At 41.5% G+C, this 20,044-nt stretch overlaps 2 protein-coding genes and 1 non-coding gene across 6 annotated transcripts in view; 2 read left to right on the forward strand and 1 right to left on the reverse strand.

Moving 5' to 3' along the window:
* The window catches only part of BRS3 (bombesin receptor subtype 3), a 478,452-nt gene that overhangs the window by 354,328 nt on the left and 104,080 nt on the right, over positions 1–20,044 (reverse strand). The gene's annotated exons all lie outside the window — the stretch shown is intronic.
* On the forward strand, positions 2,550–13,042 carry RBMX (RNA binding motif protein X-linked). Of its 4 annotated transcripts, none has more exons than XM_050310680.1 (9): positions 2,550–2,614; positions 3,884–4,010; positions 4,202–4,308; positions 9,685–9,856; positions 10,934–11,050; positions 11,385–11,520; positions 11,636–11,761; positions 11,838–11,941; positions 12,444–13,042. In XM_050310680.1, exons 2-9 carry the CDS (start codon positions 3,902–3,904, stop codon positions 12,749–12,751), a joined length of 1,179 nt encoding a protein of 392 aa, XP_050166637.1. In that variant the 5' UTR covers positions 2,550–2,614; positions 3,884–3,901; the 3' UTR covers positions 12,752–13,042. The 4 variants fall into 4 exon arrangements, with proteins under 4 accessions (XP_050166637.1, XP_050166638.1, XP_050166639.1 ...); XM_050310681.1 differs by having other exon boundaries at positions 11,853–11,941; XM_050310682.1 differs by having other exon boundaries at positions 11,406–11,520.
* Positions 4,058–4,131, forward strand: LOC126637589 (small nucleolar RNA SNORD61). The gene has a single exon (XR_007628357.1). It is a non-coding gene; the product is annotated as a small nucleolar RNA SNORD61 (small nucleolar RNA).

Consider the following 20,044-nt stretch of genomic DNA (forward strand, 5'->3'; position numbering starts at 1 on the left):
GATGTGAAGCTCCAGGTTCACCTGTTCAGGTGGCATTGGCAGGAGCAGCACTCTGGGGCAGCTGCAAAACCTGTCTGAGAAGCAGGGTAAGTGCAAGCAATGGCTGCAAGCCCAGCTCCATGCTACCATGGCAAGACAGATACTCACTGCTGTCTGAGACATTGTGGTAAAGGCATTACTGCCAATACTGGGTAGCAAACAGCTCCATCTTGCTCTCTATACTTCCCATTTAGGCAAGCTGTTGCCACTCTAGTTTTCAACCTGTGACATTATATTTGTATTAACCTGCAAAACCTCCATGTCCAACAATTTTAACCCATTTATCAATCAATAGTGAGTTGCCCTTACTGTAGGACAGTTCCAGTTTAGAAATGGCTGAGAAAGTCAGTGCCAGAAACAATTATTTTGTGCTGCTCTCATCCACTCCAGCCTGAATTTTCTCAGTTCCCCAGTTTTGCTGAATTTCTATAAATAACTATCAACTCACAGTGCCTGCAAAATTGCTCCTTGTCACGAAAGTATTAAACAGATCTTTTCAGTTATTAGTTTTTGACTATATATCTCAAGGGAATTACATTTCCTTTTTTATTCGTTCTGACTGACTCTTGTGTGATCAGATTATTTTTGTATTCATTAGTCCCCATCCCCCAGCTCTCCTAAACCCTTTATCCATTTTAAACCGCAAGTACGATGAACTTGGTAAAAGGCCAACGTTTGATGAAAATACGCAGCATGGTACAAGGGAAATCCAAAATATTGTCCTCTGCATGAAAAAGTTTGTATTTTAAAATCAAACACATTGTTAAACATCCTAGGATTCATTTGAGAGAGTGACATTTTAGTCAAAAGCTACCATGAAAATCCAGAAAATGCTACCCTCATGGATTGTCATCCACCCCTCCCATCTAGTGGGCTCATTTTTAGGGTTACATAAGTAACATACTTAACTGCATTTCTTTTTCTTGGAAAAATATAAGGAAAACTTCCTAAGCTGTGATGATGCATGGGCAAGTAGGTCTGTGCTAGTTAGAGAGCAGCTGTCCTCTGTGTCAAGGTTGGTGGAATTTTCCTGGTCTCTGTCTCCCCAGTTGCCCCATCCAAGTCCATTTCCCATTCCATAGGGGCCAGTATTAGGACCTCATATTGCTACCTTAATTTTGCAAAAGAAACTATCATGGCTCTTCAGCCTTGAACTTCTTATTGAAGAGGGATTAGTTTCCTTTCATACTACAGTTCTCTGATGATTTCTGTAGTTTTTCTACAAAAAAATCAAATTTATGGAAAAAAAAAGGGGAGGAGGGGGAAGAATTGTAAGAATTAAACAGTTATATATCCTCTAATCCTCTAGGAAAAGATCTGTCTCACTGAATTTGGAGTAAGACTGCGAGACTACACATGCTCTATGCAAGGAGAGACAGTAAAATTCTGTTTCAGTTTCCACTGAGGATGCAACTAGGTTTTGATGAAAATCCTGATGAAGATATCTCTTAGGACAAAGGACAGAAGAATTGGGCCCTGATACAATTACAGCTGTAATGTTCAAATTCTGTTTCAAACATAATCATGTTCACACTGATCCCACCAAGCTACACGTACAGTACATGTTAACAGAATGTTAATAAAATGAAGCCTGGGGCACATCCCTGTGCCACATCCCAGAAATAAAGGTCTGGAGAACATGAAAGGGAGAACTTAGAAGACTGGAGTGTGATTAGACCGGGTGAGCAAGAAAACAGGCCTTGATGGCTATTAATATGTTTAGGTAATTTACAAGTTCATATTATGAAAATTTAGCCAATTTTTGCATGCACACATTTCCCACTAAGTTTTCTGTTGTCAGGTTTAGCCATCCAAAAGAAATCCCCACAACTGACTGAACTTCAGATATAAATAATTTAAAACTGGAGTTAGTTGAACCAGAGCAAAACTATGCCGTCAACAACACATTTTAAACCATGCTTGATTTGGTTTGCTGTCTCCAAGGAAGGGGTACTCACATGGACACGTATTGATCGAGCTAATTAAAAATGCTTTTCAGGCTGTTTCAGCCAAACTGGGTAAAGCTCCTGCACAGATGCTTCTGACAGTACTGCGAGTGATTTTGCTTCCAAAGCAGTGACGCATCTGTTCCTTCACAGAATCATTAGGGTTGGAAGGAACCTCTGGAGATCCTCCAGTCCAACACCCCTGCCAAGGCAGGGTCACCTGGAGCAGGTGACACAGGAACACATCCAGGTGGGTGTGGAACATCTCCAGAGGGGGACACTCCATGCCCTCCCTGGGCAGCTGTTCCAGTGCTCTGCCACCCTCAGTGGAAAGTTCTTCCTCATCTTGAGGCGAAACTTCTTGTGTTTTAGTTTATGACTCCCCATCCTGCCCCTGGGCACCACTGAAAGGAGTCCGGACCCCCCTTTTGGAGATGTTCGTACGCATCGATGAGGTGTCCCCTCAGTGTCGCCCCTCCGGCCCTCCCGGCCCCGGCCCGCGCGCGCCCCCTGCCGGGCCCGGCGCCGCCGCATCCGGGGCTCGGGCGGGCGGGTGACGTCAGCGCTATAAAGGGCCGCAGCGCCTTTGTTCGCCCCCATTGCGCAGTTGCGGCTCGGCGCGGGCGGAGGTGAGTGCGGGCCGGGGGCCCTGCGGGCGGCACCGCGGGGCGATGCGGGGACCCGCGGGGAAAGGCGTGATCCGCGCCGAGGGAGCGGCGTGGCGCGCCCGTCGCTGCGGGGCAGAGGCGCGGCCGGGCCCGTTTTTCTGCTCCCGCGGCCCCGCGTGGGGCGGCGGGGTCCGCGCGGCTGCGGCGGGAGAGGGGGGTCCCGGCGGCGTGAGGCGCGGCGGCCGCCATTTTAGGTGCGGGGGGTCCCTCCGCATCCCCGGGGAGGGCGGGCGGGGGGCCGGCGGGAGCGCGGAGCCGGTGGCTCGGGCCGGGGCCGAGCCGCGCCGTGGGTGAGCGCCGAGGCGGCCGCCGGGCGCGGGGAGGGAGAGGAGCCGCTGCCAGCGGCGGCCGCCATTTTGTGGCGGTGCCCGAGCCCGCGGAGGGTCCGGCAGACCCCGGGCCCGTGTCCCGGAGCGCGGCCCCACATGGGCCCCGTGCGGCCCGGCCCCGCCTGCCGCCCGCGCCCGGCAGCGCTTTGTCCCCGCTCCCCTTGTGCGTGTGGCAGGCGCTTCCCCTCTATCGGCCTGGAGACAAGCGGGCAGCGCTGGTCCACAGGCGCCGGGCGCCCTGCCAGGCACTGAGAGCTTGGGCTTTGTCTTCGGCTTTTTTTTTTTTTTTTAAGCCCTCCCGCCCCCGCGTTGTTTTAGCCGTGGCATTGCTGTGTAGAACTGCAGTGGTGGTCTGGTGTCTGTTCAGGCTCACGCGTTGTGTAGGCCAGGACCTTGGCTCGAAGTGCATGAAATAATACAAAGAATGGGCTTCATTTGGAAATACGGGCCTAAGATGCCTTTAAAAATTACTAATTTAATATTAGTTCGACAGATTAAGTAAATTTTCTGAAAAATCCACAGGGGGATTTAAAGGGAAGGAGTGGTGGGATTGCCATCAAGGGTAAAAAGAACAGCACATCTGAAAGAGTTTTCATGTTCACTGGTATTGCTTGATCTTAATAGTGCTTTGTTCCACTTTTCAAAGCTAAGTGAATATTTTTGAAATACACCATATAATGTGAAGCAGTAACTGTAGGTAATACTACTTTGAGTTGCTTCAATTACTAAAAAAATTAAATTTTTTTCACGTACTTTATATGCCGTGTCTCTTAAATAACGTTTTTTCAGGAAAATTTGCTTGTACTTGTGAGGAAGAAAATGACTTATATTCAGTGAAGTGGCATGGGAATTCCTGTTGCAGTCTGATACTTTGTTAATAACAGCATTACTCTTTTAATAGGTCACTTACGGCGTCAAAATGGTTGAAGCAGATCGTCCTGGGAAGCTGTTCATTGGGGGCCTGAACACAGAGACTAATGAGAAAGCCCTCGAGGCTGTTTTTGGCAAATATGGACGCATTGTGGAAGGTAAAGAGAAATTTTTTTGTTAAAATAATAGAAATTAAAGTAACACAGCTGTGATGACTTTTTTTGGCGTTGATCATCTGAAATGATGGCGCTTACATGTCCTCTAAGAAGTTCTGAGCTTAAAAGGTGAAATAAAGGTGAAGTGTTCCTGCCTAGTTACAGGGAAGGGTAACGTGATTTTGTTTCTGCAGTCCTTTTGATGAAAGATCGGGAAACCAACAAGTCCAGAGGATTTGCATTCGTCACATTTGAGAGTCCAGCAGATGCAAAAGATGCTGCCAGAGATATGAACGGAAAGGTAGGAATTAAGACCTTTTACAGTTACATGTTGCTGTTGCTACTGACAAGCAGGATTAATCTGTGGGGTAAATGAACTTGTAAAAAAGGTTGGAAAATGAATAGATTAGAAGATCTTGGAGACAAGTCAAAATATCGCATTTGGCAAATTTCTCAGTCTCCATGATGCTGGAATTGCTTTCTCCTGGTCATGGATTTGACAGTAGAAAGTGAAGTCTAGCTGTCAGTTACCCTCTTTTTATTGTTCTTAGTCGGTGATGGAGGGCTTTTGAGTAGTCAGGTCTCCATTCTAATGTTTGGGGGGTTTTTTGAATTGTATTTAAATGCAGTACGGTGTAAAATACACTTCGTGGAAGTGACTTACCTGAAAACAGTTAATGGTTCCCTTAATATGGGATGAATGTGACTTCCCTGCTGTGCTGGAGCATTGATGAGCTCTCTGGTGTTCTGTGGATAACCTACTGCATTTGTGAGTTGCATCATCAGTCTGCTTGGCACATGTGAGGGGCATCTTTCCAGTTAAAGTGAAATAGCTTTGCAGTTAGCCAGCAACTTCATTTGTTTGTTTACACCCTAAAATGCAATGGTATGACTTCAAAAGGAAGTAAAAATGAAATGTACATGTAATGTTTTTAAAAATACAGGAATTTGGAGCAAAGTTCTGGGATCAATACCAGGATAGTTTGTCAAAGAATTATAGGCTGCTATGGTCTGTGTCTATTGTGGCATGTGCTTGAAAAGGTTGTTCTGAGTTGGCAACTGAAGGTCATCAACTGCTTATCTTCATAGAGGTGCTGTCTCTTCAGGCAGTAAAAGGCATCTTAGTTCATTTGAATTTCAGACTCTGGTCCTCCATGCATAATCTGAATGGTTGAGGTCCAACTGCATTCGCCTTCTAAGCAGTGTCTCTTGAGATGACATTAATGTAAGGTGAAGAAGCCTCGAGTGATTGTGATTAAATAACTTGGGATTTGGATATCATCTGTTTGTCTGGTTAGCATAAGACATTGAAGTCAAAGAAAAATGTCAGTTACTGAAGTCAGAAAGTAAAGCAACTTTAAGAATAAGAAAATAAGTTGGTAGTGTTCATGGTGAACACAAATAGTAAAACTTTGATTTGTGTTACAGCAGGCTTTGTGCTCCATGTGCTGTTGTTTCTGGGTGCTTTAGGACAACTTCATGATAGTGTTATTTTCTTTGAAGACTTGCTTCCTTTTTAAACAAGTTACTAGTTTTTGTCAAGGCAGAGAGTGACAAATTCAGATAATGTCCTTTCTAAATATCTTTAAAGGTGCTCCTTTTATTGAATTTATTTCTCCGCTGTGTAGTTTGCTGCAGTTCTGAAGACTTGTTTACTGCTGTGTTCAGACACTTAATTTCCTCTGAAATAGTCATTACCCTGAACCCTCACATAAGGTAACTTCAAGCACCAATAGGTAATTGTCAGACTGAAAGGAATTGAGTCACTAATCCTAAGTGTTTGTGGAGTGCAGCTCGCAAATGAAAATCCCTTTGAAAATAATCACCAACTGTTCTACATCTTGAACGTTGGGCCATGTGTTTGGTCACGTTGGAAACATTCGGGAAAGTTATGCTTAGCAAAGTAGCTAAATGAGACAATGTTTGTGGCTGAGGTAATGTCTGCTTGTTCTGGAATGCACCATCTGCATCACTGTCAAGAAATCCTACAAAGGACTGCCTTGTGGATCACCCTTCTCATGGTTTTGTTTTCAACACTGTAAATCTAGAGGTATCTTCATCTGCATGAAATTACAAATAGCAAATAGTGTAGGAAAAAAACATTCTCAGTTGGCATTTGGCCTAGAATGTCCATTGGTGCAGCTTGCTTTGGCCTCGGACATGAAAGATGTTCATGAAGTGGTTTCTCACACCCATCTTCAGAAAGCTTTCTGGACAACAGGTACTGCTTGTAGTGTGAAAAGACTCTACATTCAAGGTTTGAGGAGGACTGATGTTTGAGGCCTGCTGTGGGAAGAGATCACTGCCATGCATCACAACGTGAAGTTTTTCTCTCCATTTGGAAAGGATGGATTGGAGCAGTCTTGAGGATTTCGGGCACTTCAGCAGCAGCAGCAGAAGCACAGTGCAGACTGCAGTTCAAGCAGTCTGTAAGGAATTAGATGACCTGTCCAGCCAGAAGGAGTTCTGCATGCTCAGTCTGTCATCCCAAAGGAATTCAAAGTTGTAGCCAATAGAAGAGACTGATTCCAATAGATTCTGCAGGAGTGAATTGGCATTTGATTTTTTTTTTACTTTGCAAGTTCATGAAAATTGTATATCCAGCATTTTGCACCTAATCCGGGTGGGGGGAAGGAAGGAGATTAATTGTGTTTCATTCTAAATTGGGACAAGCATAGACTAGTCAAAGCTTGCTTGTTGAGGATTCATTTCAGTCCTGCAGAAAGAGATCAGCAGAATTATTTTGGAGGTGTGATGGAGATTTTTCACTTCAGCTACTTTGTTCTACAGAATTGGATCAGTGTTAGCATGTCTGAGCAGCACAGAAGAAATCTACAAGTACTTTGTCACAGCTGATTATCTGCCTTTTTTAAGAAGAAGCTTAATTCTTGGCAGTCAAATGTGCATCCTGATGTCACAAAATGCATGTGCTTACCTGGACACAAGTGTGCTGGATACTCCCAAATCATTGGATGCAGTAGGCTGTTCCTCACAGTCTTCTGATTTTAAATCCTTAGGATGAAATGGATAACTAAAGAGAGGATATGACCTTAGAGCAAAACTCTAGGACAAGCTAAAGATTTAATTGCAGTGCAGACCTGCCAAGCCAGCTGGTCTGTGTTAAGAGGATGGAAGCAAATGCTGCAGTCCAAACAGTGTAAACTGTACTCAGCACTACAGAAGGTTGTCTTCCTCTAATTGGACAATTTCCTTTTCCTATGGAGAAGAAGTGATGTACTATGTAGAAGCTTGGCCTGATAAGAGATGATCTTCAGTTCTTGAATATATGTGGTGAAAGGAAACCCACTCTCTGCCATCAAGGAGCATGCAGAAATGGTGGAGTCACTGCAGCATCAACAATGAAATGATCCGTTGGAGAGGAAAGCCCTGTATGGTGTTAGGTCCAGTTTCATGCAAATTACTGGAAATACTTTGATTTCTGCCCCACTCCCAAAATTTTGCAAATTTCATTCATAATTTCTGTTGGAATGTGGAACAGTTTGCAGGACAATTCTCTAATTGTGTTTGGTTAAGGTTCCCTGGCTCACCTTACAAAGAGGTACAGATTGTTCATGCCACGTATAGGAGACTTTGATTGCCAATCTATTATTGTCCTTAAATGATTTGTATCTTAAATTATTTTTTATGCGTTTTAGCACCAAGGTGGCTTCACTTTCTGGTGCTCATATCAGACTAAAAATGCTACTGTAACACTCTGAATTGAGGTTATAAACAGGAATTAATGAGTGTTCATGTTGACAGCTGTTGCTTTAGCTCATTGAAAACCGTTACTTTGAGATGGACTGTGTGTTTCATCTGTTTTCTGAGATAAGACCTTTCATCTTTGAGCTAAGAGCCTGTAAAATATTGTCCCCTTTGCTTTAAAATAGGACAAACTTTGACAACTTCTGGTTAACAAAAAAACTATTCTTGGACCTAATTAAAGGTCTTTCTAGACCTAAGGCATGCCTTTTAAAGACTGCTTGTGTAAAGCAGTCTGCAAAGAAACCTATCTTTTGCCTAAGTCAGATGCATAAGTGCAAGGCAGAAGGAAATAGGAGGAGAAATAAGGAAAACTGTACCTCCTACATAAAAAAAAAAGAAAAAAAAAAGTACCTTGAACCTAGCATGCAGGTTTTCAGAACCCATGCTAGCAGAAGTGGATGGTGTTTGCTTTTTAGCCTTTGCACAAGCTGTCAAGAATATGCCATGACATTGAGGGCAGCAGTGGACATGATGACAAAGCTTAAGGCTCCAGGCCCACTGTTCCTGTCTTATCATGAATGATGAGACATCTCTCAGTATGAATTATGATGGCAAAACAATATGATAACAAACTGAGTTCTAGGGATTAGAGGTACTAATGCTGTTGGAATGTTTCAGTTTGTCATGCCAAAAGACTTTCTGAGGAACCTTCCATCAGTAAAATATTTTCATTAAGTCAAGGACAAGACCAGTATGAATTTTCTAGTATTAATTCTTTTTTTTCCCCTCAAATGGATCAAGTTGGACCTGTGTATGTATTCACAGGTTTTTCAAACAGTAGCTGTGACTACATGTGGTGGCAAAATACATAAGCTACTAAAGTGGATGGTTTCAGAGAGGGCTAAATTTTAGTGGAGAATAAAAGATTTTGTACTTCAGTAAAACACTATTAGCATTAGTGTTTGTGTTCATTTATGGCAGCAAAGGACTGCAATAAACAAAACTTCCTGCCTGATAATTAATTAGTTTTTAAGGCAGAGTTAACTATTTAACTGCTCAAAAGGGCAAATAAACCATGTTTGCCAGGATAGGTGTGCAGTAACCTAATTTCAGCAGAGCTTGTGATCTTGCTTCTGCTATAATTGCCAAACATGGTGCCTGAAAGATTATACAGAAATTTGATTAATTAGGTTGAGTTACTCAATATGTGTTACCACCTGCTCATGTTTGAGGAATAATGGTAGGCTGCAGAGGTCCTGTTATTGCGGATCTATATTCTAGAAAAAGCTCCCATTTTTGTCCTACTAAAAAGCCCTCCAACCACACAACAACCCACAAACAAAAATACTCCAACCACAAAGCACCTCCACTGTGGAAAAGCAAGTAATAGAGTAAATTGTGACAGTCACCTTGTTTGAAAACCCAACTTGAAACACTAGAAAAAAGGGGTGAATTGTCATACTCAGTCTGCTGTGTAGATGCTGAAATTACTTCTAAATGCGTCAGTGATCACCGTGTTATCAGGACATCAAGAAAATGTACTAAACAGCCTCCCCATTGCCAGAAATCCCAACTGAAGCTAAGTTACCTTCAGCTTAATCCTGTAACTACTGATGCAGTCCTAGTTTGGTACAAAAGTACGTGGCAATTGAAAGTAAATTGTAGATCATATATCGTGTTTCATTTAGAGAATAAATGACGTGGGGCTGCCGTAATCATTGGACACTTGTGTTTTCACTGAAAGTCCTTTCTGATGCTGCTCTGTATTTTTTTCCGTCAATACAACAAGAATGAAGTACTGTAGAAATTGAAATTAGGCCCAACATGCTGCTGAGTACTAATACTGAAGACTGAAATCAGTTCTAGTTGCTCTAACTTATAAAATGGAAGCCCTATAATAGTGAAGCAAGAGGGGCTTGATTTAAGAAATACAAACGTGACTGAGCAGTAAGTAAAGCAGCTTCTTCTTTAGTCATTAGATGGGAAAGCAATTAAAGTGGAACAAGCAACCAAGCCATCCTTTGAGAGTGGTGGTAGGCGTGGGCCGCCTCCCCCTCCCCGAAGCAGAGGTCCTCCCAGGGGCCTTAGAGGCGCAAGAGGCGGAAGTGGCGCGAGAGGACCACCTTCAAGAGGGAGTCACTTGGGTATGTATTGACCTCTCTCATTATATACTTGGACAACATACAAGACAATCCCATTGGAAGATGGCAATAATCCTACTGGAAAAAAAAAAATCAAACAGCCAAATAGTGCACTCCTTGTTCTTTATTAAAACGATGAAATACGATCTCGGCAGTTTAGTCAAAATTTTGATTAGGCAAGTACACCTTAAGAAAAGGCTTTCAAATATGAAGATTCCTTTCTACAACTAACACTCCACTTGACTTTTGCCTATGAAAGAAAAACAAAACTCCTGCCTTGCACGTGAGAAAGGAAGCTTTCTGGTATTCAAGTTGAAAAAGTGATTCTCTTCCACCAGGGAAAGGGAACTGCCTTTCATTCTTACTAGCAAGAGGACTGAACTTAGAAAATTCTAGGACTGATCATTCTAGATCATATTGGGAGTTAGGGCAGCTAAGCCTTGTTTGTTGTTACCAAATAGTGTGTTGAGTTGAAGCTTTCTGAAGTGGAACAGTACATTACTTGATACTGGATATTCCTTAAGATATAGCTATTGATTCAGACTTTTCAGTATCAAAACAAAACTCTGTAAGAACAAGCAAGTAGCACCTGAGGTATAACAGTAAAAGCTGTAATGCAGAAAAAAAACCTGGAAATAGTGAAACTTCTCTCTTGCAGAGTCTGTGTAGTAGGTTCTACAGACTCGGTAGTGCCTCTGTTCCTTCTCTGTAGGCTCTTACCTAGTACATCTTCCCAGGTGGCTCTTGTCTTCTGAGAACAGTAACTTGTTGAGCATTTAAGCTGTGACTGATTACAGATATCAGCTGTCTTTTTCCCTTTCTGTCACACCCTGTGACTTTTGGATAAGTTCTAAAAGACAGTTCTTGACAGGAATTTAGGCTGCAGAAAGTTTGGCTCTCAATTCTGCCAGTAGCATTTAGTAGTCTGCTAGAAGACAAGGCTTTGAGATCTAATTGTAGCGGTTTACTGTTGATCACATAGTGGTAATAATGGCACTTAGGTTACTGTAGTTCAGGCTTTAGGGTCGTGCAGGTGAATATCACAGAAATAATAAGTTTGTTCATGGCTTATTCCTCTAGGGTCTTCCCGAGGGCCACTTCCCATGAAGAGAGGTCCACCTCCACGAAGCGGAGGCCCTCCACCTAAAAGATCGGCACCTTCGGGACCAGTGCGCAGCAGCAGCATGGGAGGAAGAGGTAAGGACTTTGACTTAATTAGTTGCTTGGTCATCTGTAGCACCAGTTTTCCTTCAGGAGCTGATTCAAATCACTGATTTGTATTTCAACCTACAGTGAGATTGGTATATTTTTCTAATTTTTAATTCTTTTCACACCAATATAATTTTGTAGCTGTTGGAAACCGCTTGGTGTGATTTGAGTATGCTCCTTTTAGTGCTGCTTTTAAACTGTACAAGCAGAAATGTAAAGTGCTGTAATCTGGGCTACAGAGATACTTTTAAATTACTCTAAACAGTCTACTAATACTTTGCCTCGGGTCTCCTCTACGACTAAATGCTAATTAAGTTTAAAGATCTGGACTGCTTCTCTTCAGCTCCTGTGTCACGTGGAAGGGATGGTTACGGTGGTCCTCCACGCAGGGAACCAATGCCGTCACGGAGAGATGTCTACATGTCTCCGAGAGATGATGGCTATAGCACTAAAGACGGGTAAAACCTTTTTTTACTGTTTTTGGTGGGGTGGTTTCTTTTATTCCGAGAAGAATGTTGATTCCTGGCCTTTTGCGGTGGGACGTGGCTAATGTGTCAGTTCTGTTGTTTGTAGTTATTCAAGCAGAGATTACCCCAGTTCCAGGGACACGCGGGACTACGCACCACCTCCACGAGACTACGCCTATCGTGACTATGGTCATTCCAGTTCACGTGACGAATACCCCTCCAGGGGATATAGGTACCTACTGTTGGATTTTTCTCCCTGTCACTTCATTTTTGCTGTTACGTTACTGATTTGTACTAACTCTTAGTAGTCTTTCCTCCTATAGCGATCGCGATGGATACGGTGGTGGACGTGACAGAGACTACTCGGATCATCCAAGTGGAGGCTCCTACAGAGATTCATATGAGAGTTATGGTAAGAATCCATTTTGAGGATCATGTAAATTGTACAGGTGTCATAAAATCTGATTTTTACTAGGTTGCTTGCTTTAGGGGGAAGTGGCACACTTTTTTCCCCCCTACAGTGAAAGTACAGTTGTTGGTTATCATTTGATCATCTTGTTAAATGAGCTATAAGCTAAAGAAGCAAAGTCTACAGTTCAGAATTACAGCTGTCTCTGGAAAATATGGCTGAGTTTCTTCTCTAAAATAACAAGCTGTTCTGGAAATCTCAGTAAAGAGCCTGCCTGAATAAACAAACACCGTCTTCATTCCTTCAGAGTCTTTAAATCCACTCACTGCCTGATACGCAGTCCCCACTTTAAGTACCATTAATGTGGCAGATTCTGTTAAGAACATCTCAATACATACAAAAGAGTAGCAGTAAACATTTAAATACAGCAATTCTGTAAATTCAGATTGAAATTGTTCTATATAACTCATGGTGTTGCCGTATTACCTGACCATTGACCCTGCAGGTAACTCACGTAGTGCTCCACCTGCACGAGGGCCCCCGCCATCATATGGTGGAAGCAGTCGGTATGATGATTACGGCAGCACACGAGATGGATATGGAAGCCGAGAAAGTTACTCAAGCAGCAGAAGTGATGTCTACTCAAGTGGCCGTGATCGTGTCGGAAGACAAGACAGGGGTCTTCCCCCATCCATGGAAAGGGGCTACCCACCTCCTCGGGATTCTTACAGTAGTTCAAGCCGCGGAGCACCCAGAGGTGGTGGCCGTGGTGGAAGCAGATCCGATAGAGGTGGAGGCAGAAGCAGATACTAAAAACACTCTTAAACTTTTGGACCAAGACAGATTACTTCTCAAACGTGGAAGTTGTTCTATCTTTACTACCAGAGGACTACTAAAAAGAAAAGTTGTTTTTAACCTTTTTTTATTGTTGCCTGTTAAGTTTTCCCCTCCATGACTTTATGCTTTTGTGAGGAAAAGTTCAAACAATGTTTAATTTCATTTCAAAATTGTTAACATTTCTTTCAGAAAGCAGATGTTAAATGTATAAACTTGAGCTGTGTACTAGTGTTGTAATTTTCAAAGTAAAGTTTCCCTGAAATGCCACACTTCCCATCTGATTTTCGTCATGAATGGAAAAAGCAGTTCTTAAGATCTTCCACACAACATCCAACCATCTAACATGGAGATGGATTGTTCTACATGTTCAGCATCTCATTCTGAAAGTAGTGCTTGTGATTTGGAGGGTGGTGGGGATGATTCCACACAAAGCTCAGTTGTGCCTAGAATTTGAAGTCACAGTGTTCCCAGTACTAAATGCCTTCAGATCCTTGTGTAAAGAAAAATGAGGATTTCATTCACTTAATCTGAAAAAACAAGTGGATAATACTAATTTCTGCTTTCCTCCTGTTTCCTGGGGCGTTTAAAAAGATCTCCCAAATAAGTCATGTACATGTAAGTCAGCTACAGACTACTGTTTAAAAAAACAAAGCCCACAAAACATAGATCAATTCCATCAAAGAAGCTGCTTACTCATACTGTTTCAAATTTTTGCAACTCTGTAGTGTTTCACTTTTAAAGGAACATCTTTGATTCCAAAGGAGAAAATAAGATAAGCAAAGAAGTCTTTCTCTCCAACTTCTCAAAGGCTTATGGCTTCCTAAAAACAAGTGAATCTTTCAGCATTCCACAGCTGATTTAAAGCATCAAATGCCTGTGAAACAGCAAAGATGGTAAGCAAAGCAAACTAGTTTTTCAGTCTAAGTCAAAATTAAACGAATTTACCTTCTCTAGTACAGTAAGACAAGCTGCATGTCATGGCAATGGAAGTGCTGTCTAGATTAAAAAAAAAAAAGCTCCAATACATTAGAAATTCTCCAACATTTCTTCTTGGATAAAAGCATTTGTGGCACCAGTTTTGAAACTAAAGATGTAATGCAGCTCACTGTAGAAAGAATACTGCCACGTAGGGTTGGGAGGGGGTATTTTGTGCCCAGTATGTATCAGTGAAGATGCTTAAAGAGGCTGCATATACAGTATTCTAGCAAAATTAAAGACTTATGAAATCAGAAATTGGTTTAGATTGACAACCAGCTTGACTAGTGGGAGTTTGAATGAAGCCATTGCAAACTTGACGTTTAGTTGGATGCCTGACTCTGTTTAGTTTGACACCGCGTTGCAGGGATACCCAGTACATGTGGCAGAACCTGTGGCAAGTTGTTATGACTCTGGTAAAGCCATGAAGTTCAAAAGATGCTCTTGACTATAGTAAACATGAAGACCTCCAACTAAAAAAAAAAAAAAAAACCAAAACACCAAACCACAAACCCAAAACCTTTGCACTACTGTTTGGTCCTCAGTAAATTTTGTCATTCAACTTATGGATTTAACGTGGCAGTGCACCATTGAAAAGGAGTGAGAATCCATAAGCCATGCAACTTATCTCTAAGCCATCCCAGTCCATTCCAAGCCAGTGAATCTTCCACCACTTAAAGAAGTAGTAAAACTTGCAACAGACTAATCTGCAAACCCAAGCTCATGTCATCTTTATGAGATGGGGGGAAGCATTACATGTTGACATGTGCTGTAAAATGTATTTTTCTCAGTTTATTGTATCTTTTAGTTGCAGGGTGATAGCTTCGAGAAGACACCACAGGAGTAACGCTGGTTCATCTGCGATGATGGCAGAGATGAGTGGTGCCTGTGCCAGTGCATAAGGTAAATGTTACAGCAGTGTAGTAGGTGGAAGAAAGATTGTGTTTGTAGGTTTGAATGGACCTTCCTCATGTTTAAGCAGTATTTTTGACTTCTGTTTGAAGTTTGCAGGGGGAGGTTTAATTAGGCTTTATAAACAGACCAGTCAGGAATGGCAGTGAGAAACTACTCATCTGCAAAAATGGGTCCCATTTGGGTACAACTGAGCACAAACGTTTACAAATTTAAAAGCCATATAGCAGAGAGTACTCAGTTTATGAATTTTTGCAAGAGCAGACCATAAAAGTATGAATTTTTAATAGGACATGTTAGTATAGACATTAAATCAGTCTTGTTAAATGTGCAGGGTGAGCAGTTACACTGAGTATAATTTTGGATGAGGAACTGATCTCTGCAGAGGTCCTTGGATTGTATTAGACTTCAGGCATCTCTGGAATGGTTTAAAACTGTAGATCAGCTGTGTTTCATGGCTCTAAAACCTACCCTATTAAAGTTATATTTTAAGTAGATACATAAGCAAGTGTCTTAAGATTTTTATGTGGAAGAGTTGATACACTTCTGTTTCTCTGAAAACTCGTAAGGGGAAAGAAAGTAGTGACTGTCATTCTAATGCAGCTTTTCAGAAAATACAGCTTTTCTACTAAACAATTGTTAGTAAAAAAATAACTTCTAATGGGTGCAAAATCTTATAAAATGTAGTACAGATGTTTACTCTTTAATGTCAGTTTTTAATGAATCTTAATATTAGAACCTATTTTGCTGTTAGTTTCAAATTCTACTTCTAAGAACCTGATTTCAGGGAATTCCCATCTTGTGGGAAGGACAGGTTCTGTTGTATGTTGTGTGACTTCTGTAGCCTCAGTTGGCTTACAATTTATTCTTTATAAGAGTCTCAGCAACAGCAACTAAATAAATACATAGTGTCTTTGTCAGAATATGCAAGTTATGTTTATAAATACTCTTGATAAATTGCTGTTGTTACCTTGATAATGAAGGAAAAATATGCTTTGTTTCAGAGTATTTCAGATTAAATTCAGAATCATCACAAGTATTTTCTGTATTGAGTTGAAGGATAGAGTTGACCAAAACAAAAGCTACTGCCCAACCAGCTTTTTATATTTCTGTTACTTGATAAAATTTCAACAAACAACTGCTGTCCTTGTTTTTGTGTTTGTCTTAAATGTGATTATTGAAATACTTAAGTTGTAAATCCTACTGAAAGGACACCCATTTGAACTATAAGTGTTTCTTTAAAGATGAAAAAACCAAAGGTTTTTCACTCCAAAATAACTGATGTCACTAGGGTGGCACTAAAGTGGATTAAGGAAATCTGTCTAAAAGTAGCATTTCTCCTTAGCTCCTTCACCAACATGCAAAAAACTAGCAGGAGTCAGTTCTTACATTTGTAGTTTAAAGGCAGATCTGGGTCATGAGTTCTCTAATAAAGAGATGGGATACTGTCTTTAATACACAGCATCCTAGGAGACTCTAAAAGATGTTGCCAAATCATTGCGTAAGGTTGTGTCACAATGTTTTCAACTTCTATTATATGTGTATGTGCCTCCATTCTCTTAACTGGGAGAGTGAAGCTTAATTACTCTTGACAAGTGAAAAGGCTTCTCTTGGAAAAATTAAGTGCTCTTGCTCAATTTAGTAAATCTCTTTTGGCCATGTTGTAGTTGATAAAGGTATCAAAGACAAAAGCACACTCTTATCAGCCTTTCCTGCAGCTTATTTCCAAATTCTTAACAAGCATGCTCCCCATGTTTATGGAGCAGTAAATAACTTATGACAAGAAAGGTAATAATAACTTTGTGAAAAATTAGGATGTAATTGTACTAGTTCAACCAGCTGTTTACCTTACCTTGTTAATTTGTAGCACATTATTACTTACAGATTAGTACCAAGGTATTACAGGACTCCTGAGTATCATGCTGAGATTATCAAGAGCTGGTGGGATTTTGTGGTGGGCAGAGTTTGAAGGGGGAATACATACAGGAGTTGCAGAGGCTTAACTTAGTACTTCCCCTGGAGACAGTGTTCTATAAGAAGGGTGCATTAGTACAAATATTCCTCAGGGCACTTTGGTTATTGTAGTTGGCTGTTAATGTACTTTCACATTCTTGGGACAGATGGAATACAATCCAAATGTATTCATTGTGTATATAAAAATACTTGAAAATTGATTTAGTTTTTTTGTCTCCTGGCCTCCCAAGAGGAGAATAACTTGTGTTTCCTTTTTCCAGTTACAGTGACTAGAAGGTGGCAGTGCAGCAGTGGATATGCATTGGAAAACGGAAGGATAACAAAACACCAACTGCTACAGCCTGACTTTGGATTGTGGTGTTGAGGGTTGTGTTAGCATTCAGGAGTTGGCTTTGAAAGTAGCACTACTAATCTCTTGGATATACAGAAACATTCTGGTGGAAGCCAAGTGCTGTGTGCTGTGGCTGACATCACCCAGAGGGCAGAGGGAGCCCCCGGCTTGGGCAGCGCACACACGGCAGTACGTTCTGCAGCAGAGAAGCACTTGGGTTGCCCTTCACACGTGTGCTTGCCATTAATGCTGAAAAAAGAGCAAGCTGTACAGGAATTAGTCTTGGTCCTCTAAAATACATAGAGGACTAAAATGTTACAAATTCTTCTTCACCAGGAAACCATTAAAAGTTCTACATCCTAACATTAACAGTTCTGTCCAGGCCTTCTGGATGAGAGGAAGGAAGTGCTGGTGTACCGAGAAAATATTAGTGATAAATCCCCAGAATAATTAGTGCTGTATATACTACAGACAGCACTGCATCCCTTGCAAGCCATGTACTTTCTTCAAAACTTTGCCTAGGTTTTGATGCATATTTATCTTGGATACACATTGAAGTGCCAGTTTATGTGAGAAGAATGCTCAGGCACTGGTATGTCATGTAGAAAACTCCTTCCTTCAGATTGACTGAAGTAGTTCAGCAATCACTGATAATAAACTTTATACTGACTTTCGTGGTAGACATAAAGTGATCTCATTTAAAAAAATATTCAGTTCATAATGAGTAGCTAAAGAAGAAAAAGCATGCATACATTGTCTTTGGGTTTGGGGATGAGGATATCACACTTCAGTTATGGGCTGCAGATTCTAGGAGTAAGTATCTGAGTACATAGCAGATGGGGAGAATTGCAGTACTTGCCAGGACTAATAAATTTACTGTTTTAAAAAAAAACCAAACAGCATCAGTTTTGCTTTTTTTGCTAGAGTAAAAAATAATATGTCTTACTCAGAGACTCTTAATGTGGAAAGATTCTGAGTGTTCCATCTTGGAGGATTATTGCTACAAAGTAGTCTCTCTTTTCTGCAAGAAAGAATAACATGCTGTACTGTTAAGAGACTCCTGTTGCAGCAGTAGTTTATAGTCTGGATGCTGCTGTTTATGCTGAGGTGGATCATCCTACCTAAAAGGTAGTGCCAACATGGCAGATATCATTAAAAAAATACCTGCTTAAAATGCTAAATAATGAGAATGTGCCCCTGATTTAAAATAGTGGTGCACATCAAACTTCATCATTGAAAGCCACAAGTCAAAATGTGTCAGTAGATTCTGCTGCACACAAATAACTCCAGTGATGATCTTTGTGTGCTGGGTGTTTTCTCTCTGTGCTGGGAAAAAAGGGGGGGATTACGTAAACGTGAGTGACTTTGAGGAGAACCATCAAAGTGGTTTTTGAACATGTGACTGCTGTACCTAACTTGCTCCTGTTGCTGTGCTGTTCTGATGTGTATGCTGTCAGAGTTGCTTGGTAATTGGCTATAGGACACATATCCCCTTTTATTTTTACCTTTCAAGTAACACTGTGCTATTTAGTCATCACTGGTGTAAATCTGCAAATTACATAACTAAGTTGACTGTGCAAGGGATGATTGACAATTCACTGATTTGTCCCTGTCAGCAAATAACCAATGTTGAAGCTTTCCTGAAGACAGACTAGACACCGTTCCTTCCTGAGTCTCTTTACCTTCATACTCTGGGTTTACCACAGAATTAATTTCAGTGGGAAGTGGGTGAACAATAGAATGTATTTAGAAGAGTCCTTTCTAGAAGATGGAAGGTTGGTCTTCAGGTGGCTAAACACAAACTCCATAAATTCTTGGGCTTTCTGAATGTGCCTGTGTACAGGTCTTCTAAGCAATTGGTAAGTGTTCAAGATGTGGGAAGTATTTTCATTTAATTGTGGTTGCAACCACTGAACATCTGCAGCAGCTGAATGTGAAATAGTCTTGAGGCTAAACCTGCCCATTGACACAAAAGGTTTGCTTTTGAGGAGGGGTGGGTGAGGTAGTTTGGTGTTCAGGTATGAAGCAGGTGTGCAGTTTTCCCAGTGTTGAAAGTATCTCTTGCTCATAAGAAACTGCTGTGTTCTGATGTGGTGACTGAAGTGTCTTCTGTGTCCAAATCCTCGTCCCCATCTGATCAGTGAGCATTAGCAGTTATCTTGCCTACTGTGGATTTGGGAAAAGAAACTATAAAAGCGGAGACTGCATGTCTCCACTTTGCAAAACACTTTTAGAAAACCCAAGCATTCAAAACAGTAGTGCTCATCAGAACTGGAAAAAGAAAAAGCAACTAAAGTTGTAATTAGTCATAATTGTGAAATGTTTTGCACACACTGATATTTGTAGATCTGCCTCATGAGAGAGCAGTGAGTTGTGACTGAGCTGCAGCCAGTGTTACTGTTCATGCTGTGCTGGCTGCAGCCTTGTGTTAAGTATTTCCACACAATGGAGAATGGGAATTCATCTCCAAGTCCTAGAAAAGGTCTAACGCTGAAAGGGCAGTTCTGGTTTACTGGTGGCTGTTAAAAATGGCCCTTAGGTAGGTCCCTGTACCAGTCATAACACCTGGAGAGCAGAGACACAAATCCATGCACATTTCATGGTGTACAGTTTATCCTTTTGCTCTTCTGTTTCTCCCTCCCCTTTAAATCACAAGCCTGAACAGTTTGGGAACAGCGATGCCTTGAAACAGTTCATTCAAGTAACAGGGTGAGGAATTGGCTCAGAACATTGTCACCAAGAAATTCTGGTCTCCAGGATAATTTGTTCCTGTTGGATTGCTTCAATCCATGATGTTCCAGCTTCTTTGGCATCTTCAACAGAATTGCTTCATTTTCCATCTGTTGTGGTGGAAGGACAGTTAAGATGACTGGACTGTTCTGAATTGCTGTGATAAGTGGTGATGGTTAGTACTGCCCTGAGCAGGGTGGAAAACTGATGATACTGCCTGCAATTGATCCTGAAGAGCTGGTGGAAAGGGACATCCTAATAGGACAAGTGAAATAGTTGGGAATTTTCATTCTCAGCTTTGGGTGACTTAAATTTCTGATATTTTTGACTTTGTCCAGGTGTTTGTT

Source organism: Myiozetetes cayanensis, unplaced genomic scaffold (genome assembly GCF_022539395.1).
Source record: "Myiozetetes cayanensis isolate MyiCay16 unplaced genomic scaffold, myiCay2020 scf15, whole genome shotgun sequence".
NCBI lineage: Eukaryota > Metazoa > Chordata > Aves > Passeriformes > Tyrannidae > Myiozetetes > Myiozetetes cayanensis.

Bases quoted from the DNA above. Each gene is read 5' to 3' on its own strand.
- RBMX (XM_050310680.1), top strand. From the start codon at position 3,902: ATGGTTGAAGCAGATCGTCCTGGGAAGCTGTTCATTGGGGGCCTGAAC. The intron at 11,051-11,384 runs GTAAGGACTTTG...TTAAGTTTAAAG, and splicing joins CAGCAGCATGGGAGGAAGAG to ATCTGGACTGCTTCTCTTCA. The intron at 11,762-11,837 runs GTACCTACTGTT...AACTCTTAGTAG, and splicing joins TACCCCTCCAGGGGATATAG to TCTTTCCTCCTATAGCGATC.